The following is a 24,917-nucleotide window of genomic DNA, read 5'->3' on the forward strand; positions in this document are numbered from 1 at the left end:
GAATGGTTGCTAATTTTTCAATATAGTATGCCCAATTGTTTTGCTGGATTTTTTGCTTTGCAGTTTTTGCTTGTTCCAGTTTGCACAAGTTATCTTACTGAGCTTGTTGCCTTTAGTTAACTATTTTCTGCCTAGTTATTACTTGTCACAGTTGGCAAGTAATACCTAGGCAAAAAATAGTTAGTCGGCTCATATGCTGTCCAGTCTGCACAAGGTTTACTGCCCAGTTGGCTGCATCATTTGTATTAGTTGGTTGTCCACATGTTTTTTTGGTTTTTTGCATTTTGTGTGTCCTGCTTATGTGTAGATGTCTGCATATCAAAGCAACATTGTATGATTTCCCTAGTTTGTTTCCGCATCTTCTAACTATGTTTTCTTTTGTTGTATTTCCTCCCGCAGGGCAAAAATGGTTATAATAGGAGGAGATACGGATGGCAATGAAGAAGATGTATTTTTTTCACTTTTTCTGTGTTTTTGAGTTGTTTTCAACTTATGCACGTATGCTAATGTCCTTTTTTTCATGTTTTCTTTTTGGGTTGCTTAATCAGCGTTCTAGAAGTCAGTCGCTTCGCGGGAGGTCGAAGCGTCCTGCTAATTGCCAACCACGACCTGCGTGGAGTGTTGAGCAGGGAGAGGATGTTGAGGTAAGTGCAATGCTGATGACACAAGCCCATTTTTCGGTTTTGTTTGGGTCATATAACATTTTTTATTTTTTCCCATGCTCATGTTTTTTATTTTTCTTAGGATGCTGAGAAGTTCCGTGTTGTAAAGCGGCCTAGACGTGCAGCAGTTGGAAAGGGAGTTGAGTCATCTTCTAGGGTAAGCAAATTTCTCGAATATAAGTGTTTCTCGCTTTTTTAGACGCTGATGAAATTATGCAGCAGTTCTCACCGGCATTTTTGTTTTTAGTTTGTCAATAACAACCTTGTAGTTGACATCTCTAGTCATCTTGATCTAAATACAGTTGACATTAGTTGGCATGAGTTGGCATCTTGTAGTTGACAAGTTGCCTTCTTTATAGTTGACATCACTGGCCATTTTTTTGTGCAGGCAGCAGTTGCTGGAGGAGTTGTCGCATCTTCCGCAACAGATGCTAAGGTATGTGGTTTTTTTTTGTGTTTATGAGCTATTGAACAGTTCCTTGCAAACCTTTTTTTTAGTTGCTGTTATCTTGTTGCAATATCATTTCTTATTGTTGCATATCCGTTAGAACTTTTTGTAGTTGCCAGGTATCGTATATTTTCTTAGTTTTTTTTGAAGGTTGCACACTGGCAGTTTTTCAGTTGTCCTCATGATCTTTATTAGTTGCACAAATATATCATATTAGTTGGCATGATCCATTTTAGTAATATATAGCTTTTTCCAATACTGATCAAAATGATGATTGTAAGATTTTTTTTCATTCTTATTTTTTCTCTTGTTTTTAATGTTTCCTTAATGTTTTTATATTCTCATCAACAGGCTAGCGGTGAAGGAGTTGAGGTGGCTGCAGGGGAAGATGTGGAGCGACCATCACAAGCGGGCAGGATAAGGGCATCACCAGCGCGGTTTGCAAATTTCAACGCCTCTCTAAGCCCACCACATAAGTCAGAGCTAGTTTCGAGGTTGTTCGGGGGGCTATTGAATTTGTCAGACACACTTCCAGCGGACCTCACTAAGTTCCTGGTGCAGTCCTACCAGCCACAGACGTCTGAAATGGTTTTCTCAGGAAGGGGAAGGATCTGTGTCGATGCTGACAGTGTTCAAAGGGTATTTGATCTTCCTAACAGGGGTCTAAAAGCCTGCTACAAAGTTGACAAGGATACAACTAGGAGATTCAGAGAGACCTTCAACATAACTGGAACTTCTCATCCCCAGATCAGTACATGGACCACGATGATTAATGATATGGGGGGGAGAACAGATGACACATTCTTTATGGCCTGGCTTGCGGTTGCCTTCAGCACTTTCTTAGCACCAACCACGGCCTTGAAGCTTAGCCCAAAGTGCTACGAGCTCGTGCTAGATCATGAAAACCTCAAGAACATGAACATCTGCCTTTTTGTAGCAGAACACATTAACGAAGCTTTCTGGAACATGGACCAGGATAAGCAAACTGCCTGCTGCTGCTTGTATCACTTGATGGTTAGTAAAAACGACCACTTCCATCTGTTCTTGTTCTTTTTGTACAGTTATAGTTTGCTGAAATACTCATAATAATAACTGAACTTGGCTTTTCTTTTTGTTGGGGCTGGTGAAGATACTATACCTTGATGCGCTTGTCCATGACATCCCAGTAAGCAACTGCGCGATACGATCGAATGCATGGGATAGTACTCTAATTGCCAAGGTGATCAAGAAGGATACCATCTCTCCTGGTGTGTTCGGAAAATTACGAGTGAGTTCTCTTTTTTTTCCAACAGTTTCTTCTTTTTATGTTCTTTTGATGTCTGGTCACTTTTTTGGAAATTGCACAAAAACTGCCATCAGTTGGCACAACAATGCATGTAGTTGCACAGCTTGTAGCTTTAAGTTTGGCATCTGCACACATGTTCATTTTAAATTGGCACACCATCTTTTTTAAGTTGCACAGTTTTACTAATCTTGTTGCACAGATGTGTGGCATAAGTTGGTAGAAATTTTTTTAGGTGCCATGTGGGTTGCACAGTTTTTGTGTCTTTGTTCAGTTGCATATATGTATAGTCGAATTGTCTACCCCAGTATCTTGTTGTAGTTGCACAAGTTATAATGTTTGGTTTCGTTCAACACATAAATATGTTATGATAACCTTGTTCTTTTATTTTTTCTATTTTTTTACATCAGCTTAAAAAGGAGTATAGAGGCACGGAGTAGACACCACTGTTTGGTGGAATTTTGCAAGCTGAAGCATTCGTGGCATCCAAGTTACCAATAACCTACAATCCGCAGGTTAGTGTTTTGCATACAGAAATTTGTACCACTTACCAACATTTTCTTTTGGCTGGGATGTATGTTCAGTTGGACATGTATAACTTTTTGTAGTTGCGAGAATACAGGATTCAGTTGGCTATGATGTATGTTCAGTTGCACATATAAGCATTTGTAGTTGCACATGTTCTTTTGGACAGTCAAAGTGTTCGTTTACAACCATTGACATCAACTTGGCAGAATGCATGTTTTTAGTTTGTGCCATAGTGCATCTGTAGTTGCCTAGAATCATGTTTTTAGTTGGCCAGAAAGTGTGTATTAGTCGGTTTTTGCTTATCACATCATGGTCAGTTACAGACATTTTACTTTTTAATTTTTCAAACTGAATCAGTACTGAATCTTTTTTTTGTTGATGCAGAAAAAGGCAAAGATTGCGAAAGTGGTCAATGACCTGTGCAAGGCTGTAACTGAACAGGTTGGCACCTTCATTGAAGCAGTTGCCAAGATCGATGATGAGGAACCAGATATTGATCCTTACGTACAACAGCCATCAATGCAAACTGGGGCGTCATGCCGTGCTCCAAAAATAAAGAGACGGGGGTCAACTATACAATAAGAAGAAGAGTTTGTTGAGGATGAGTCAGAAGAAGATGAGGAAATGGAAGCAGTGATAGATGTTGACGATGACAGGGACATAGACATGGATGAATCAGAGGAGGAGGACAAGGATGAGGATGACAATGAAGAAGATGCAGAGGAGGACGAGGAGGAAGAGGAGGAGGAGGAGGAGGAGGAGGAGGAGGAGGAGGACAAACAAGAAGAGGACAAAGGAGAGGAGGAGGAGGAGGAAGAAGAAGATAGTGAGGCAGAGGAGGAGGAAGAAGAAGGTGAGGCCGAAGAGGGGGACGGGGACAAAGGTGCAGCAGTTGATGGCAGTGAGAGGGGAGAAGACAAAGGCGCAGCAGTTGATGGCAGTGAGGGGGAAGAAGACGACGATGAAGAAGACGAGGATGGTTATGGTGATGATGTTGGGGGATCCAATGGAGGCAGCGATAGCAGCGATGATGATGATGATGATGACAATGCCCCTGGTTCTGGTGGTACAGGCGGCAACACATCCAGGAGGACTAGCACTTCTGCCACTCCTGCCAGCAGCAGCAATTCATTGAGTAGCAGGAGCACACTACAGATGTTAATCGACAAAACTTGCTGGAAAGACAAGCATTTGCCGAAGTCAAAGAAAAATGACGAAGCAGAGTCTCAGGACAGCATTGATATGTTCAAGCTCTGCAACTTGAAGCTAGCTTTGGCAACCACCTTTCCTGTGCCAGATTTTAGCGACCAAGATATGTATGAGAAGATCAACTTTGCCATTGACAACAGCCTGTTCTTATCAAGTGTTGCTGAAAAGAATAAAGTTGACATGGAGGAAGCAGGAAAGGGTCTTGACTGGGTTCATTCAAAGGAAAAATACAAGGAATATTTGAAGCAGCTTCCAGACCTAAGCTCCAGCAAGAGTAAGGCAACATCCATGGCAAACCCTCACGTGGTCCAGAAGCGTAAAGCAGTTTCAATGAAGAAGAATCTGCAGTTACCTCAAACCAAGGAGAAGATGGTGAGTGCAGATGCTGAAGTAAATATGGTCAAGGAAGCTGTCCTTCAAACTGATACGCCAACTGTAGTGAGCAGAGAGACAACCACCATCACAGGAGTTCAACAGATCAAGGGGAAGACTCCCCTTTCAACAGTCCCACAAAAACCACCTAAGCAGCAAAAGATTGTCAAGTTTGCCAGGGGCACAAAGGGGGAACAGGCCACAAAAGGTTTGGGGTTCAGAGACGAGAGAGAACTGCGACCCGCGGCCATTGATGCAGGGGTGCCAAGTTCTGCTAGGTTGCTGCCAACTCAGACTGGAAAGATGCCAACTACAGATACCAGTGTGCCAACTGATGTGTCAGCTAGCAGCGTGGTCACAGTCAAAACCACCACAACTGCTCAGGAAGGCACCACTGCAACTGCAAGCCCCAAGGTGCCTACTCATAGAGATGCTTCAATGCCAAACCTAAAAGGAGGTGATCCTAGTACCAAATTACCGTCCCCAAGTGTTGGGGAACGTAGTAATTTCAAAAAAATCCTACGCACACGCAAGATCATGGTGATGGCATAGCAATGAGAGGGGAGAGTAATGTCCACGTACCCTCATAGACCGTAAGCGGAAGCGTTATGACAACGCGGTTGATGTAGTCGTACGTCTTCACGATCCAACCAATCCAAGCACCAAACGTACGGCACCTCCGAGTTCAGCACGCGTTCAGCTCGATGACGATCCCCGGACTCCGATCCAGCAAAGTGTCGGGGATGAGTTCCGTCAGCACGACGGCATGGTGACGATGATGATGTTCTACCAACGCAGGGCTTCGCCTAAGCACTACAACGATATGACCGAGGTGGAATATGGTGGAGGGGGCACCGCACACGGCTAAGGAACAATCACGAATATCAACTTGTGTGTCTTGGGGTGCCCCCCTGCCCCCGTATATAAAGGAGCAAGGGGGGAGGCCGGCCGGCCCTAGGGGGCGCGCCAAGGAGGGGGGAATCCTCCTCCTAGTGGGAGTAGGATTCCCCTTTCCTAGTCCCACTAGGAAGGAGGAAGGGGGAAGGAAAGAGAGGGAGAGGGAGAGGGAAAGAGGGGCCGCGCCCCCCCCTCCCTAGTCCAATTCGGACTCCCCAAGGGGCAGCGCGCCACCTCCTGGGCTGCTTCCCTCTCTCTCCCCTCAGGCCCACTAAGGCCCAATACTTCCCCGGGGGTTCCGGTAACCCCTCCGGCACTCCGGTTTTCTCCGAAATCACCCGGAACAATTCCGGTGTCCGAATATAGTCGTCCAATATATCAATCTTTATGTCTCGGCCATTTCGAGACTCCTCGCCATGTCCGTGATCACATCCGGGACCCCGAACAACCTTCGGTACATCAAAACATATAAACTCATAATAAAACTGTCATCGTAACATTAAGCGTGCGGACGCTACGAGTTCGAGAACTATGCAGACATGACCTAGAACTGTTTCCGGTCAATAACCAATAGCGGAACCTGGATGCTCATATTGGCTCCTACATATTCTACGAAGATCTTTATCGGTCAAACCGCATAACAACATACGTTGTTCCCTTTGTCATCGGTATGTTACTTGCCCGAGATTTGATCGTCGGTATCTCAATACCTAGTTCAATCTCATTACCGGCAAGTCTCTTTACTCGTTCTGTGATACATCATCTCACAACTAACTCATTAGTTGCAATGCTTGCAAGGCTTAAGTGATGTGCATTACCGAGAGGGCCCAGAGATACCTCTTCGACAATCGGAGTGACAAATCCTAATCTCGAAATACGCCAACCCAAAAATTACCTTTGGAGACACCTGTAGAGCACCTTTATAATCACCCAGTTACGTTGTGACGTTTGGTAGCACACAAAGTGTTCCTCCGGTAAACGGGAGTTGCATAATCTCATAGTCATAGTTACATGTATAAGTCATGAAGAAAGCAATAGAAACATACTATACGATCAAGTGCTAAGCTAACGGAATGGGTCAAGTCAATCACATCATTCTACTAATGATGTGATCCCGTTAATCAAATGACAACTCTTTGTCCATGGCTAGGAAACATAACCATCTTTGATTAATGAGCTAGTCAAGTAGAGGCATACTAGTGACACTCAGTTTGTCTATGTATTCACACATGTATTATGTTTCCGGTTAATACAATTCTAGCATGAATAATAAACATTTATCATGATATAAGGAAATAAATAATAACTCTATTATTGGCTCTAGGGCATATTTCCTTCAGTCTCCCACTTGCACTAGAGTCAATAATCTAGTTCACATCGCCATGTGATTCAACACCAATATTCACATCTATATGTGATTAATACTCATAGTTCACATCGTCATGTGATCAACACCCAAAGGGTCTACTAGAGTCAATAATCTAGTTCACATCGCTATGTGATTAACACCCAAAGAGTACCAAGGTATGATCATGTTTTGCTCACGAGAGAAGTTTAGTCAACGGGTCTGTCACATTCTGAGCCATATGTATTTTGCAAATATTCTATGTCTACAATGCTCTGCACGGAGCTACTGTAGCTAATTGCTCCCACTTTCAATATGTGTCCAGATTGAGACTTAGAGTCATCTGGATCGGTGTAAAAGCTTGCATCGATGTAACTCTTTACGACGAACTCTTTTATCACCTCCATAATCGAGAAACATCTTCTTAGTCCTCACTAAGGATATTCTTGACCGCTGTCCAGTGATCTACTCTTAGATCAAAATTGTATTCCTTTGCCAAACTAGAGCAAGGTATACAATAGGTCTGGTAAACAGCATAGCATACTATATAGAACCTATGACTGAGTCATAGGGAATGACTTTTCATTCTCTTTCTATTTTCTGCCATGGTCGGGTTTTGAGTCTTACTCAACTTCACACCTTTGCATCACAGGCAAGAACTCTTTCTTTCACTGTTCCATTTTGAACTACATCAAAACCTTGTCAAGGTATGTACTCATTGAAAAATCTTATCAAGCGTCTTGATCTATCTCTATAGATCTTGATGCTCAATGTGTAAGTAGTTTCACTGAGGTCCTTCTTTGAAAAACTCCTTTCAAACACTTCTTTATGCTTTCCAGAAAATTCTACATCATTTCCGATCAACAATATGTCATTCACATATACTTATCAGAAAGGCTATAGTGCTCCCACTCACTTTCTTGTAAATACAGGCCTTTCCAAAAGTCTGTATAAAACCATATGCTTTGATCAACTCATCAAAGCGTATATTCCAACTCCGAGATGCTTGCACCAGTCCATTGATGGATCGCTAGAGCTTGCACATTTTGTTAGCACCTTTTGAATCGACAAAACCTTCCGGTTGCATCATATACAACTCTTCTTCCAGAAATCCATTCAGGAACACAGTTTTGATATCCATTTGCCAGATTTCATAAAATGTGGCAATTGCTAACATGATTCGGACAGACTTAAGCATCGTTACGAGTGAGAAAATCTCATCGTATTCAACACTTTGAACTTGTCGAAAACCTTTTGCAACAAGTCGAGCTTTGTAGATAGTAACACTACTATCAGTGTCCGTCTTCCTCTTGAAGATCCATTTATTTAACATGGCTTGCTGATCATTGAGCAAGTCAATCAAAGTCCATACTTTGTTCTCATACATGGATCATATCTCAGATTTTATGGCCTCAAGCCATTTCACGGAATCTGGGCTCATCATCGCTTCCTCATAGTTCTAAGGTTCATCATGGTCTAGTAACATGAATTCTAGAACATTATTACCGTACCACTCTGGTGTGGATCTTATTCTATTTGACCTATGAGGTTCAGTAACAACTTGATCTGAAGTTCCATGATCATCATCATTAACTTCCTCACTAATTGGTGTAGATGTCACAGGAACTGATTTCTGTGATGAACTACTTTCCAATAAGGGAGAAGGTACAATTGCCTCATCAAGTTCTACTTTCCTCCCACTCACTTCTTTCGAGAGAAACTCCTTCTTTAGAAAGGATCCATTTTAGCAATGAATAACTTGCCTTCGTATCTGTGATAGAAGGTGTACCCAATAGTTACCTTTGGGTATTCTATGAAGGCGCATTTCTCCGATAATTGAGTTCGAGCTTATCAGGTGAAAACTTTTTCACATAAGCATCGCAGGCCCAAACTTTAAGAAACGACAACTTTGGTTTCTTGCCAAACCACAGTTCATAAGCCGTCGTCTCAACGGATTTCTGTGGCGCCCTATTTAAAGTGAATGCAACTGTCTCTAATGCATAACCCCAAAACGATAGTGGTAAACCGATAAGAGACATCATAGGTCACACAATATCCAATAAAGTGCGGTTACGAAGTTCGGACACACCGTTACGCTATGGTGTTCCAAGTGGCATGAGTTTGTGAAACTATTCCACATTATTTTAACTGAAGACCAAACTCGTAACTCAAATATTCATCTCCACGATCAGATCGCAGAAACTTTATTTTCTTGTTACGATGATTTTCCACTTCACTCTGAAATCCTTTGAACCTTTCAACTATTTCAGACTTATGTTTCATCAAGTAGATATACCCATATCTGCTCAAATCATATGTGAAGGTCAGAAAATAACGATACTCACCACGAGCCTTAATACTCATTGGTCTGCATACATCAGTATGTATTATTTCCAACAAGTCAGTATCTCGTTCCATTGTTCCGAAGAACGGAGTTTTAGTCATCTTGCCCAAAAAGGCACGGTTCGCAAGCATCAAATGATTCATAATCAAGTGATTCCAAAAACCCATCAGCATGGAGTTTCTTCATGCGCTTTATACCGATATGACCTAAACGGCAGTGCCGCAAATAAGTTGCACTATCATTATCAACTTTGCATCTTTTGACATTAATATTATGAATATGTGTATCACTACGATCGAGATCCAACAAACTATTGGGTGTATGACCATTGAAGGTTTTATTCATGTAAATAGAACAACAATTATTCTCTGACTTTAACTGAATAATCTTATTGCAATAAACATGATCAAATCATATCCATGCTCAACGTAAACGCCAAATAACATTTATTTAGGTTCAACACTAATCCCGAAAGTATAGAGAGTGTGCGATGATGATCATATCAATCTTGGAACCACTTCCAACACACATCGTTACTTCACCCTCAACTAGTTTATGTTTATTCTGTAACTCCTATTTCGAGTTACTAATCTGAGCAACTGAACAAGTATCAAATACTCAGGGGCTACTATAAACACTAGTAAGGTACACATAAATAACCAGTATATCAAATATACCCTTGTTCACTTTGCCATCCTTCTTATCCACCAAATATTCAGGGTATTTCCGTTTCCAGTGACCATTTCCTTTGAAGTGTAAGCACTCAGTTTCAGGCTTTGGTTCAGCTTTGGGCTTCTTCGTGGGAGTGACAACTTGTTTGTCATTCTACTTGAAGTTCCCTTTCTTTCCCTTTGCCCTTTTCTTGTAACTAGTGGTCTTATCAATCATCAACACTTGATGCTCTTTCTTGATTTCTACCTTCTCGATTTCAGCATCGCGAAGAGCTCGGGAATCGCTTTTGTTATCCCTTGCATTATAGTTCATCACGAAGTTCTACTAACTTGGTGATGGTGACTAGAGAATTCTGCCAATCACTATCTTATCTGGAAGATTAACTCCCACTTGTTTCAAGCGATTGTAGTACTCAGACAATCTAAGTACTTGCTCACTAGTTGAGCAATTCTCCTCCATCTTTTAGCTATAGAACTTGTTGGAGACTTCATATCTCTCAACTCGGGTATTTTCTTGAAATATTAACTTCAACTCCTGGAACATCTCATATGGTCCATTACGTTCAAAACGTCTTTGAAATCCCGATTCTAAGTAGTTAAGCATGGTGCACTTAACTATCAAGTAGTCATCATATTGAGCTAGGGAAACGTTCATAACGTCTCCATCTGCTCCTGCAATAGGTCTGTCACCTAGCGGTGCATCAAGGACATAATTTTTCTGTGCAGCAACGAGGATAATCCGCATATCACGGATCGAATCCGCATCATTGCTACTAACATCTTTCAACATAGTTTTCTCTAGGAACATATATAAAAATATAGAGAAGCAACAATGCAAGCTATTGATCTACAACAACATAGACATGCAAAATACTACCGAGACTAAGCTCATGATAAATTAAAGTTCAATTAATCATATTACTTAAGAACTCCCACTTAGATAGACATCCCTCTAATCATCTAAGTGATCACGTGATCCAAATCAACTAAACCATAACCGATCATCACGTGAAATGGAGTAGTTTTCAATGGTGAACATCACTATGTTGATCATATCTACTATATGATTCAAGCTCGACCTTTCGGTCTCAGTGTTCCGAGGCCATATCTGCATATGCTAGGCTCGTCAAGTTTAACCTAAGTATTCTGCGTGTGCAAAACTGGCTTGCACCCGTTGTAGATGGACATAGAGCTTATCACACCCGATCATCACGTGGTGTCTGGGCACGACGAACTTTGGCAACGGTGCATACTCAGGGAGAACACTTTTTATCTTGAAATTTAGTGAGAGATCATCTTATAATGCTACCGTCAATCAAAGCAAGATAAGATGCATAAAAGATAAACATCACATGCAATCAATATAAATGATATGATACGGCCATCATCATCTTGTGCTTGTGATCTCCATCTCCGAAGCACCTCCATGATGACCATCGTCACCGGCGCGACACCTTGATCTCCATCGTAGCATCGTTGTCGTCTCGCCAATCTTATGCTTCTACGACTATCACTACCGCTTAGTGACAAAGTAAAGCATTACAGGGCGATTGCATTGCATACAATAAAGCGACAACCATATGGCTCCGGCCAGTTGCCGATAACTCGGTTACAAAACATGATCATCTCATACAATAAAATATAGCATCACGTCTTGACTATATCACATCACAACATGCCTTGCAAAAACAAGTTAGACGTCCTCTACTTTGTTGTTGCAAATTTTACGTGGCTGCTACGGGCTTAGCAAGAACCGTTCTTACCTACGCATCAAAACCACAACGATAGTTTGTCAAGTTGGTGCTGTTTTAACCTTCACAAAGACCGGGCGTAGCCACACTCGGTTCAACTAAAGTTGGAGAAACTGACACCCGCCAGCCACCTGTGTGCAAAGCACGTCGGTAGAACCAATCTCGGGTAAGCGTACGCATAATGTCGGTCTGGGCCGCTTCATCCAACAATACCGCCGAACCAAACTATGACATGCTGGTAAGCAGTATGACTTATATCGCCCACAACTCACTTGTGTTCTACTCGTGCATATAACATCAACGCATAAAACCTAGGCTCGGATGCCACTGTTGGGGAACGTAGTAATTTCAAAAAAAATCCTACGCACATGCAAGATCATGGTGATGGCATAGCAACGAGAGGGGAGAGTAATGTCCATGTACCCTCGTAGACCGTAAGCGGAAGCGTTATGACAACGCGGTTGATGTAGTCGTACGTCTTCAAGATCCGACCGATCCAAGCACCGAACGTGCGGCACCTCCGAGTTCAGCACACGTTCAGCTCGATGACGATCCCCGGACTTCGATCCAGCAAAGTGTCGGGGATGAGTTCCGTCAGCACGACGGCGTGGTGACGATGATGATGTTCTACCGACACAGGGCTTCGCCTAAGCACCGCAACAATATGACCGAGGTGGAATATGGTGGAGGGGGGTGCCGCACACGGCTAAGGAACGATCACAAATATCAACTTGTGTGTCTTGGGGTGCCCCCCTACCCCCGTATATAAAGGAGCAAGGGGGGAGGCCGGCCGGCCCTAGGGGGCGCGCCAAGGAGGGGGGAATCCTCCTCCTAGTGGGAGTATGATTCCCCTTTCCTAGTCCCACTAGGAAGGAGGAAGGGGAAAGGAAAGAGAGGGAGAGGGAGAGGGAAAGAGGGGCCGCACCCCCCCTCCCTAGTCCAATTCGGACTCCCCATGGGGGGGAACCTCCTGGGCTGCTGCCCTCTCTCTCCCCTCAGGCCCACTAAGGCCCAGTACTTCTGCGGGGGGTTCCGGTAACCCCTCCGGCACTCCGGTTTTCTCCGAAATCACCCGGAACAATTCCGGTGTCCGAATATAGTCGTCCAATATATCAATCTTTATGTCTCAACCATTTCGAGACTCCTTGTCATGTCCGTGATCACATCCGGGACCCCGAACAACCTTTGGTACATCAAAACATATAAACTCATAATAAAACTATCATCGTAACGTTAAGCGTGCGGACCCTACGGGTTCGAGAACTATGTAGACATTACCTAGAACTGTTTCCGGTCAATAACCAATAGCGGAACCTGGATGCTTATATTGGCTCCTACATATTCTATGAAGATATTTATCGGTCAAACCGCATAACAACATACGTTGTTCCCTTTGTCATCAGTATGTTACTTGCCCGAGATTCGATCGTCGGTGTCTCAATACCTAGTTCAATCTCGTTACCGGCAAGTCTCTTTACTCGTTCTGTAATACATCATCTCACAACTAACTCATTAGTTGCAATGCTTGCAAGGCTTAAATGATGTGCATTACCGAGAGGGCCCAGAGATACCTCTCCGACAATCGGAGTGAGAAATCCTAATCTCGAAATACGCCAACCCAACAAGTACCTTTGGAGACACCTGTAGAGCACCTTTATAATCACCCAGTTATGTTGTGACGTTTGGTAGCACACAAAGTGTTCCTCCGGTAAATGAGAGTTGCATAATCTCATAGTCATAGGAACATGTATAAGTCATGAAGAAAGCAATAGCAACATACTATACGATCAAGTGCTAAGCTAACGGAATGGGTCAAGTCAATCACATCATTCTACTAATGATGTGATCCCGTTAATCAAATGACAACTCTTTGTCCATGGCTAGGAAACATAACCATCTTTGATTAATGAGCTAGTCAAGTAGAGGCATACTAGTGACACTCAGTTTGTCTATGTATTCACACATGTATTATGTTTCCGGTTAATACAATTCTAGCATGAATAATAAACATTTATCATGATATAAGGAAATAAATAATAACTCTATTATTTGCCTCTAGGGCATATTTCCTTCACCAAGAGCCAGCACACAGCAGCCAAGCAAGCCTGCATCACCAAGAGCTGACTTTCAGCTACCACTAACACAAGAGGAGGTGTTCAACATTATAAGTAGGTGCAAGCCTCCAAGGCCGCCAACTACAACACTATCGCGAACCAAGTCACTGAACGGTGCACCCGTGTTTGTGCCGCAAGGAGATGCCCTGGTCCTTAAACCCATACGAAGATCAAAGTCTTATCATGGTGACGGGTTCTGCGATGCACCATCTTTTGACCTCGGCATAGATGGTCATGCTCCAGCACCTGCTCCAGCAGCAGAAACAGCGGAAGACAGTGTGATTAGTATTGATGAGTGTGAGTTGGACCCAGCAACTGTGAATGAAGGATGCGCTGCTACTGATGCTGTCGGATCACCAGAGAATTGCCACACCCCGATATGTGCAGAACCAGAAGCTGGCACGAGGGACCACCTATTGCACGAAGACAGAGGAGGGTAATAAGGCCCGCAACATCTCAAAGGTCTTCATTCATTGACTACATCAAGAAGAAGTCATTCAGCTCCAATGAGGCAGTGAACAAGCTTTACGCTGCCCTCTTGTATTGGGTCAGGCATCACGAAGGAGCAAATGATGAAGCTATCAGGTAAACTAACTCCCCACAACCTACATACATATCTTTTTCAGTTGCACAGGACCAGCCACTTAGCTGCACAGAAAGCATAGCATGTTGCACAGAACAAGGCTTTTAGTTGCACACTGTTATGTTTTTCAATTTCATGCACCTTTTTTTTTGCTGATGTGACCCTTCGAGCTAACATGTCTTTTTATTGCTTTCAAAAAAAATTCAGCCCTGAGATAATCAGGTATGGTAATTTCTTCATTTCTTTAAAGGAGTTAGTTGATTTGATGAAGCCGGTTCAATGGCTGTCAAAAATTGTTATTGAGACTGGAATCTTACACATCATGGAGAACTTACCATAAGGGTCAAAGAAGGTTGTTATGCCACTGAGGTTTTCGGTAAGTTTTTCCAAAACCTTCTCCATGCTCATCTTTGATCTGTAGCACTTTTTTGGTGACCAATTGAGCCATGCTTTTGTAATCTCTGCAGATAAATTTACAGCAAGGTATCCACAACGTGAATGAGATAAACAAGAAGTTTGATTACAAGAACCGTCTCGACAAGAAGGACTTGGTGAGTGTTGTGCCCACATGATCCATCTCTTTTTGTTGACACCCACAACATGTTCAGTTGCACATGGCACATACTTGTTGGAAACCTGTTTTTAACTTGACCAAGTCGTTTAATGTTTTTTCTTAGCTATAGCCTGTATATGTGTCTGAAATCGTTCACGCTTGCAGGTCATGCTGCCAGTGCTCGAGTGCGCTGATGTAACTGATAAGGAGGGAGGGAGGCATTATTGGGTCTTCAATGTTAACTTGAGGGACGGACGCTTCGAAGTTCTTGACTCAAACAGGACGCTGGACAACATTGAGCTGATGACCACCGCCTCTACCATCGCGGGGGCAGTATGCCAGCTATGGAGGAAGCATTACCCAAAGTTCAGCATCGAGCACTTCCAGATTATTGACATTGACGTACCGAAGCAGCTTGGCAAGTAAGACAATAAGCATGGCTCTCTTCTCAATTTCTTACCATCATTTTGTAGTTTTTAAATTTTTCTACATGTGCAATCTTTAGTTTTTTAAGACACAGTACTAGTCTGCAATCTGTTTATCATTTTTATGAGTTTCTAATGGATTATCTAGTCAGTTGCAGAGTGCCACATAAGCAGTTGCACAGTGGCACATAAGCAGTTGCATAGTGGCACATAAGCAGTTGCACAGAGTGCATTATCTTTATTTGGTTTTAATTTTATGTTACAATTTTTCTTTTTTCTTGACCATCACAGTAATGAGTGTGGGCTGTTCGCACTGCTTAACGCCACCGAGTGGAACGGTAGCCAACTGCCCAACTACGAACCCAAGGAAGTACTCAACATCAGGAAGAAGCTGGCATATGACTGGGTCACCAGCGTGCACAACACTGCCCCATGGAGGAAGTTGCTGAGATACGACAAGGACTAGGTCAGTACTCTTTTTCTTTCTCTGCTCCATGGAGGTAGTTGGTGGTTTGCACAACTTTTAAGCAGATTTTGTAGTTGCACACTAGTAGCAATTTCGTTTGCAAGTCAATATCTTCACTTTTGTTGATACATTAGGAGCACTGGACATACAATTGTTCAACAACTTAATATTTTAACCAGTTGCCAACAAAGGCACAAATAGCAACCTTTTTTACACAGTGCATGAACTAATTCAAGGAGCATAAATTAGATAAAGAGAAATCATAGCTGCTGAATGTGTCCACTTGGTCCCAATATTGCTAGAAAAACATCATTATTTTCCTTTTTTGTCTCAAAGTTACAAACGATGAAACAGAATCACAGTAGCCTGAGTGGACACACACTAGCAGTGTGATCTGTAGATTGGCACTGGCTGCATTTGTTTTTCTTCTTTGGGTGTAGCTCCAGCGCTGATTTGTACCATTGACTTTTTGCCCTACCCTTTGTAGTAGACCTTGGAGGATCCCTGGGCAGAAAATCATCAGAAACTTGTGCAGGGGATGCAACCTCCAACGGGACAGTAGGACCATCACGATCACCTGTGTGATAATTATATAAAAAAACTAGTACTTTTTTTGTTGTGCAACCAGCATTGATGTTCTCTGCAACCACACAGCCCATGTTGTCCAACTAACTGGTTGTTGTGTGCAAGTTAAGTTGAAAAAAACACCTGTAGTAGCACAGCCCGTCATGGTACTTGGATTGTAATCGCTTATGAGCAGAACAGGACTAACAAGTTAGATTTTTAGCTTGATCCTCAAACTAACACAGCGCACGCAACTAGGCAGCATGTTCTGTGCAACTGGGCAGGATGATATGTGCAACTGAAGTCACACACCCTAGTTTTGTTGGGAGTTGGGGAAGGTATTTTTACCTGGGTGATGAGCCCCCTGAGTCCTGCCTGTAGGTCCATTGGGAGTAGCACGCAGGGCACTGCTAGTTGGGCCAGACGGGGGAGGAGGTCTTTGAGGGTTGGCATTACCTATAGCCAGAACAGGACAAACAAGTTAGTTGTGTTATCTTTGATGCTCGAACTAACACAGTGTGCGCAACTAGGTAGCTTGTTTTTCTGTGCAACTGAGCCCCATGATGTGTGCAACTGGAGTCACATACCTAGTTTGATGGGGAGTTGGGGCAGGTAATTACGCCCCTGAGTTCTGCATGTAGGGCCAGAAGGTGGAGGATGTCCTTGAGGGTTGACATCATCTATATCCAAAACAGGAAAAACAAGTTAGTTGTGTTATCTCGATGCTTGAACTAACACAACATGCGCAACTAGGCAGCCTGTTTCTGTGCAACTGGCCACCATGATGTGTGCAACTGGGCATAATGATGTGTGCAACTGAAGTTGCACAGCTAGTTAGATCAGGAGTTGGGGCAGGTAATTACCTGGATAATGAGCCCCCTGATTGCTGCCTGGAGGTGGAGGAGGTCCTCGAGGGTTGCCATCATCTGATGGCCCCGTGGCAGAAGTCGGTGTTTTCTTTTTCTTGGACTTGTTCAGGTGGCCGATCTCGGTACGTGCTGCGCGCATATGCTTGTATACAATAGCTTGTGCTGGATCAGAACCACTTGCAAACTTTGCTAGTTTCCGAAAATCGTATATCATGTTCCTCTCCCTTATTTGCTTCTTTGACTGAGGAGGCATTTCATCCGGTTGCTCATAACGAGTCCCTGACGCACTAGGTACAGCAGTAGGTGTCCACCGTCTTAGCAGGTACCTTTCCAGTATGACATCAACTCCAATATGGGTGAACACCTTGAGGATGTGGCAACAGAGGATGCCGTCCTTGTCCATTTTATAGCACTCACACAAATAGGAACCCTCCTCCACCCTTGTCTGCACCAAGTAGTTTCGAGAACCATATTTGGCAACAAATTCCTGGTTCGGTCTGAGCTCAAATATATCAGCACCAACTTGGAATGCATTATAACGTCCAATCAGCTCAAACTCTTCTCTGAACTTGCGGTAACGGTCCCTAGTATAGGTTTTGTAAGCTTGCTTCTCTATTGGGAAGCTGGACCACAGCTCAATCTCAAGGTGTTCTGTCCTCTAATCATTGCAGCCTTCCTTGGCAAGGATGTGGTTTTGGATTTTTTTCGTATTGCTTGACGAAGTTCAGCATTGAGTTGAGTGGGTTCACATATCTCTTCAGGACGGCGTTGAACCCCTCACTACACTGTGTAGACTGTAGGAACGGGAAGAACCTGTGCTTGAAGTAGCACGGCACCCAAGTTGACCTGTATTAGTACAATTTCTCAAAGTGCGTGTGTGTCATAGCCTCGTACTTCACCATTAACCCAGCCCAATTCTGCTCAAACTCGTCTATAGTGAAGCTGAAGTCAACACACTTGTTAAAATCATCAGAGAGTCCTGGATTCCGGCACAGCAGCCAACCAACTTTTTCCTGAGCCTTTTTCATGATGTGCCATCTACAACAGCGGTGCACGGTGCTTGGAAAGATGCTCCGTATTGACTGCCTCATTGCACCATCCTGATCGGTGATGAAGTTGTCAGGAGCTTTGCCATCCATAGCCTCTAGGAATGCTCCAAAGACCCAATCAAAGCTCGATGCCAACTCCTGCCTCACAAACGCGCAACCCAGCATGAAAGATTGGCCATGTCGGTTTATTCCTATGAAGGGCACGAACGGCATATTGTACATGTTGGTCATGTAGGTGGTGTCAAACGATATGCAATCATGGTACGCCTCCGCATAAGCTTTTCGAGCTAAGCCACCCACCCAAAATATGTTGACAACTCTGTCCTCTTCATCATATTTCACCTTATAGAAGAAGTCTGGATCGGTTTTTTGTATATCCTTGAAGTGCGCAATTGTCTCAATCAGATCACCCTCCTTTGTGTCATCTCTACGGAAACTTGTACAAAGATTAGTTATTGCCTTTGGTCCGAATGGCACCATCATCTCAGATCCATAGAACTCTGTCATTACATGCATCATACGTCCTGCATAATACAAAAACAAACAGTGTATCCTTTTTTTAGTTGCACGAATGCGCACATCCAGCTGCTCGGTAATAGGACATTTGTTGGCACAGAAGATAATCGCAGGAAATGGACACCTAGCTGCATCTTTTTGAAAACACTTTTGCACTTTTTGCATACAGGACATTGTCTAGTTGCACAGTAAAGACAATCTAGTTGCACAACAAGCACCAGCTGGACACCAGTTGAACAATTAAGTTATTTCAGTTGCACAGTAGTACCATAACAGTTGCACACTGGACTGCCTACAGGAAAACTTAATTCTTTAAGGGATATAGAAAAACACCATACCTGTAGTCAAGTTGCAGTTATACAAGATGCGCAGAAACTCCTTTTCATCAGGTGAGATGCCTTGGTGGGATCTCAAGTATTTGGACAATAAAGATTTGTTCACGAGCGGATGATTGTGGTCATGAACAAAGTGCGTCACCTCCCATCGCCCATCTATCAGCTTCACCAACATTTTCGCTTTGCACTGAGTCTGCTTTATTGTCTCACGTTTGCGCTTCTTCTTCTTCTTACTAGTACCAGCCTCCTCTTCAGCAAATATTGGAGGTTCTTCTTCCATCTCCTTATCATTGTCAACAGATTTTGGATCTGGAATAGGGTCCAGGACAGGAGGAGCCTCAGCTCCTCCATCATCAGCTTTGGGCTTCTTGAACTTGTTACAGCAAAACTGTTGTTTTATCAATTCATTGGTGCGGGGTGCCCATCTAGATGTGTTCATCTTGATAGAGAAACCCATCCGTAGTGTGTAGCTATTGTAGTGATCCTTAGCAATTTGAAGGTTGTCAAACCTCAGGCCAACATAGGGTTCCATAGGTTGAGAACCGGCCTCATCCTCTCCTTCTTCTTCTTGCACAGCTCCGTCAACAGCCCCAGCTCCTAGCTCAGTCCTGGTTGGACCAGGAACATTTGCCTCGGTTCCCGTGTCATCTAGAGTATGGCTCTCTGACTGCAAAGACACCACTACAGGGGCACCACGGGTTGATGGCTGGCCTGCCACATTGTCATGGCCCATAGGGTTTCCACCATGACTTGCCTGCGTGTAGTAAACAGATCGAACATTTTCTGTCCAGTTTCCTTATGGTATGCTCGGTTGCTGCTGATCCGTATCATGAGGAAGCTCATTGTGATCAGGAGGCAACTCATTGAGATCAAGCATTTTTTTTTGGATGCTGCCACACACTCACTGCACATATAAAAAAGAACAAAGTAATGTAATCAGTTGTTAATCATATAAAAGAGTGTTTCAAACAACCTAAAAACTTAGTAAATAGGCAGTTGCACACCATTTTATGACAATCTTAGTTCCAAAAGCAACATGTCTGTAGCAGAATCTTTTATTATAACATGCATACATTTTTTTGTTTTTGCAGAGAGTTGTTATGTTAGTTGCACAGTTTGCAGTAAATAGTTGGCAAGAACTTGACTTATTTTTACCACAGAGTTTTCTGACTTTTTCCTTTGCTTTTGTTGCAATGATCCGCAGGATTTCCATTGGCAAGGAGCTTATTCAGATTTTTCTGGATATAATTGAGACACAATTTGATGCTACTTTTTTCAGATGCAAAATCCAGGTGAAAGAAGAAAGAAGAAATTGATGACAGACTATAGATATATGTTTTTCATCGCCGTTTCTGTTTCTACTTCCAGTATATTTGAACATATTTTTACACTATAGCTTTGCAATAGGTGTGCTACCAGAATATATGTGTGGGACAAGCAATATATGCGTGACTACTTTAATATAGTTTTATGGCTTCAATAACCTTGTTTATTTATCTATCGCACATATTGCTGCAGAAGTTGTCGTACTGCAGTTTTTTGGTTTTAACTAGAATAGATCTTAGAGTTGGCAGTCAATGTGTTCAGTTTTTGCTAGAATAGATGTTTCAATTTCCCAGGAAGCATACATCAGTTGCCAGCATGCATGTTTAGTTGCACAGTCCATGTTTTCAGTTGGATAGAATAGATGTTTCATTTTTCCTAGGATGCATATATCAGTTGGCCAGCATGCATGTTCAGTTGCACAACCAATGTGTTCAGTTGGCTAAAATAGATGTTTGAATTTTCATGGATCCATATATCATTTTGGCCAGGATGCATGTTCTGTTGCACAGCCAATGTATTTAGCTGGCTAGAATAGACATTTCAATTGGCCAGGATGCATATATCAGCATGCCCTGGATGCATGTTCTGTTGTACAGTCAATGTGTTTAGCTGGCTATAATAGACGTTTTAGTTGGCCAGGATGCATATATCAGTTGGCCAGCATGCATGTTCCGTTGCACAGTCAATGTTTTCAACTGGCTAGAATAGACGTTTCAGTTGGCCAGGATGCATATATCTAGTTGGCAGGCATGCATGTTTACTTGGCTAGAATCACGTATTAATTGGTCAGAAAATATCTCTTAGTTGACTTGTTGAACACATAAAAGGGGCAGGGAAAACACTTTTGAAGCAGCTTATTTAACACATCCAGGTGGGAGAAACTTGTTTGGCATGCATCAAGTAGTTTTTGGCTTGTTTAACATATCCAACAGTAACATCAAGTAGGCTGATGTGATGTGCCAGATTCATCTCTTTTTTTGAAACAGCTTCTCCATGGATTTTGTCCTAGATCCATGGAGAAGGGGGTTTACATATGCCTACATGTATGCAGTAGAAGAAAGGGGGAAGTGAAGAGGAGCAGAGGGGGCATACCTACTTGATGTTAGTGCCTGGTATGGGCTCTGACCACCCTGCCCTTAGATCTTCTTTTTTGAAGCAGCTCCTTCTTCTACTTTGGGGCTCCCATGACGGCTGTGTAGGAGGAGGAAGGAAGGCCTTGGATCCCTTTCTTTCTTTCTTTCGTGGAGAAGTAGAAGGGACCGTGGGGCGTGGGAGGCGCTGGGTAGGTACGTCGGCGTGGGGACGCTGCGTATGTACGGCGGGGCGTGGGGGAGAATAGGCGTGGAAGGCGCTGAAAGCGTGGGGTGCGGGCCGCTCGATAGGGTTTGATGGCAGTCTGTTCCTGCGGGCTGCTCGATGGCAACCTGTCTCCTTTCTTTTCTGACCGCAGGGGACAAGAGTTACCTTTTTGGGCTGGCCGCTCGATCGCACTAGTGGGCAGCCGGCCCCCACTAGACGCCTCCTTTATTGTTTGACTTGTTTGGATCGAATTTTCTCTACCATTTTGTATGGGTTGTGTGGTTTGGGCAATTCACTTTGTATCGGTTCGGTTGTTCGGGCGTGCGTTGGCACGGCCCAGAAGCCGGAAGAAAATCAACGCAATTAGAGGAGCGTGGAGAAACATGGTCTTTTCAAAGTGCACAATACACTGAAACTGAAAGAAAGATATATCTTCCAGATCACTGCCATTTCTTCTAGATAATTGCCACCACCGGTACACTGACGAATAGTAGTACACATTACTACGCGACAGAGCTAACCCGTCCCGCCCATGTCTAATTACAGTCTCCTACACGTATATACAGAGGCCAATCCAGTTGCCTCCTTAATGCTACAACTTTGCACCGCACAACGCCTAGACGGTCGCAGAGCAAAGAAAAAAAAATCCGGCGACCCGTCAGGCAGCGTCGCAGTTGACATCCTCGGGCTCGCCCACGTTGTAGTAGAGGGTGGACTGCCTGCCGTCGAACTTGGAGACGACGTTGTGCGCCGTGAGGCCGCAGTAGCACTTCCTCAGCCGCTGGATGCAGATGTCCATGATCTTCTGGAACATGTGGTCCTCCTGGATGAACGGCTGCTTCACGAACTCCTCCAGCGGCATCCACTGCACCACGCAACGGCACAATATGTACAGACGCTTCAGTAAAAGCACGACACTCCGAACCGAAGCTTCTGCTGCCATGGAGTCGATTTTCGGGTATGGTTTTGAAGATGATGATGATGTACCTTTGCTGCCTGAATCTCTGTTTCGTCGATCTTGATCGCGCTCGACAGAGGCCTCAGCATGCAGATGAAGAACAGGTCCGACTTCTGAAACGCCACGTTGTGCGCGTGCCTGTCATTGTTTTACGGTTTCAGTGGTGAGTGAGACAACATTCAGAGCCGGACAAAACGGTTTTAGAGTTGCTGCTCTGAGGTGGATGATTGTTTACCTGAAGGCAACCACATCCACGAATTCAGTGTCAACCTGCACATATCACCACAAGAACAACACATTCAGAATTAATCCTCACCAAAAGGCCTCTCAAAGAACGGGCATCCAAGTGCTCGGTTCTCTTTCTTACCCCTGTTTCTTCCTGCACCTCTCTGATGGCTCCCGTGTATATTTCTTCTGACTGCAAGAGGAAGAACAGTTGCTTCAGTAACAGCGATACACATCGCGTACTACAGTTGTATCGCCCATGATCTTCAGTGCGTCCTTACCTCCTGAATGAACCCCGTGGGGAGTTTCCAGACACCATCCAACGCCCAGCCGCGATACTTCTCTTGCACCACTAGGACCTGTCAGGTTGTTCAGGGAAATGCCATTAGTCACACGAACTTCTTCAGTCATTATCCCTTCAGACCGAAACTATTACTAGCACCGCGCGCGAAAGAGCTACCTCCATTTGATCATTGATCACGAAGCCCCCGACGCCGACCTGATGAGAAGCGTTCGCTGGGAGCAGAGACGGCTCGTCGGGGATCCAGTACGTCAGCATCAAGTAGGCCTCCTCCGCGTGGTGGTACTTGAATCCTTCCTGCACACAGATTTAGGGACATGGCATCAGTTCAGTGAAATACTGTTTTCGTATCTAAGTTCGGACAAACTGATTTCAGTGACTAGTTAGTACTCATACCTTGACTGCTATTGGAACAAACTCAGATCGATCCACTGGCAATTTCAGCCACACCCCTTTCTTTCCCTGCAACAAGAATCACAGCACATGTAAATAACTGAACCAAGTGACAGTGAGTTGCTGATACATTTAGTGAACACTTTATAAATTACTGAACTGGAGTGTTTCAAACCCCCATTTTCTCCCTCTCGATCTGTGCACGTACCACGGACTGCCAGTAGGAGAGGGACGCCGCTAGCGACCGGGCGAAGGCGGCCTCGTCGGACGGCAGCCTGTCGGCGTCGACGACGACCCCGCCGTACTCGTCCTCGGAGGCCTCGAGCACGAAGTTGTTCTCCAGGGATGTCCACCAATGGTGGCCGATGGAGTCCGGCCAGTTGACGCCCATCCACTCGGGCTCGCTCCTGAACAGCTTCCTCCGCGCCGCCGACCTCACCCCGCTCAGCATCCGGCCGATGGAGTAGGACGCGCTCACCCCGTGCTCTGCACAACAGCAACGAAAGACAGTTAGCTCACGCGATTCAGATTGTATCTGCCGACGAAGTGGTGGGAATCCGAACCTCTGGAGGAGCTGGAGCAGTTGAAGAACCTCGCGGCGCTCCCGGCGCGGCCGCGGCGGCGCGCGCCCGGTGTCGAGCAGAGAGCGGCGGCGGCCGTGTCGACCAAGCTGCAGCTCTCCATCGCTGGCAAGTGGTGACTCGACTGAGAGCAATGTAAAGAAAGTGGTTCCCAGGTTGCAGTGCTATCACGAGCGATGCTACCGTTGCGGTGCGTGGGAAGCAGGAGCGCGAACTGATACGGCGTGCGCGCCTTGCGATGTCCGGGGGCGAATGGCTGAGCTCCACAGAGCGGCCGGGGAGCTTATAAAAATATCGGCGGGGGGTCCACGTCACTGTCACGGGGATAAGGGGCCACGCCGATGGCATGGGGATATTCGCGCGCCGGAGCGGGCGAAGATCCCGCGCGCCGGCTCAGAGTTACCGCCCTGCGGCACAAGGCAGACGGATGGCCTCGCCCTAATCCGATTGTTATCATTAGGAGTAGTTCCTTCGCAGTTACCACTGTGCAAGAGAACAAAAGCACGGCGTAGTACTAAACTAACTTGACGACAGTGTGCAGGAGAAACGACATGCAGAACCCAGACGAGAGTCCCGGACGCATGTGGGTGCAGAAAATGCTGCCTGGCCGGTGGTGGAGTGGTGGGTGTGACGAGGACCCGCAATGCGGGACGCATCAATCAACTGGCATAAGCAATGCCGTGATCACTGCCTAATCACCCAGTCACGCGGGCCACCACCCGCCCTTCTTGTCAGCTTTATTGATTGATTTTAGAGGTGGTTGCAATTAGTTAGGTCTCCGTGGTACGTGCGCCCTGTTCCTGTCTGCCTCTGTGCCGCGTGACTGGGCTCCGCGTCGGAGGGATATACAT

The 24,917-nt window shown here is 44.6% G+C and overlaps 1 protein-coding gene across 1 annotated transcript; it reads right to left on the bottom strand.

Moving 5' to 3' along the window:
* Positions 1-21,997: 21,997 nt before the first annotated feature.
* On the bottom strand, positions 21,998-24,320 carry LOC119365323 (nudix hydrolase 8-like). The gene is made up of 9 exons (XM_037630943.1): positions 24,049-24,320; positions 23,694-23,971; positions 23,489-23,554; positions 23,252-23,389; positions 23,073-23,150; positions 22,934-22,984; positions 22,802-22,836; positions 22,596-22,704; positions 21,998-22,473 (listed from the first exon to the last, which is right to left on the bottom strand). Exons 1-9 carry the CDS (start codon positions 24,167-24,169, stop codon positions 22,267-22,269), a joined length of 1,083 nt encoding a protein of 360 aa, XP_037486840.1. The 5' UTR covers positions 24,170-24,320; the 3' UTR covers positions 21,998-22,266.
* Between the last annotated feature and the right edge of the window lie 597 nt (positions 24,321-24,917).

Source organism: Triticum dicoccoides, chromosome 2B, assembly GCF_002162155.2.
Source record: "Triticum dicoccoides isolate Atlit2015 ecotype Zavitan chromosome 2B, WEW_v2.0, whole genome shotgun sequence".
Taxonomy (NCBI): Eukaryota; Viridiplantae; Streptophyta; class Magnoliopsida; order Poales; family Poaceae; genus Triticum; species Triticum dicoccoides.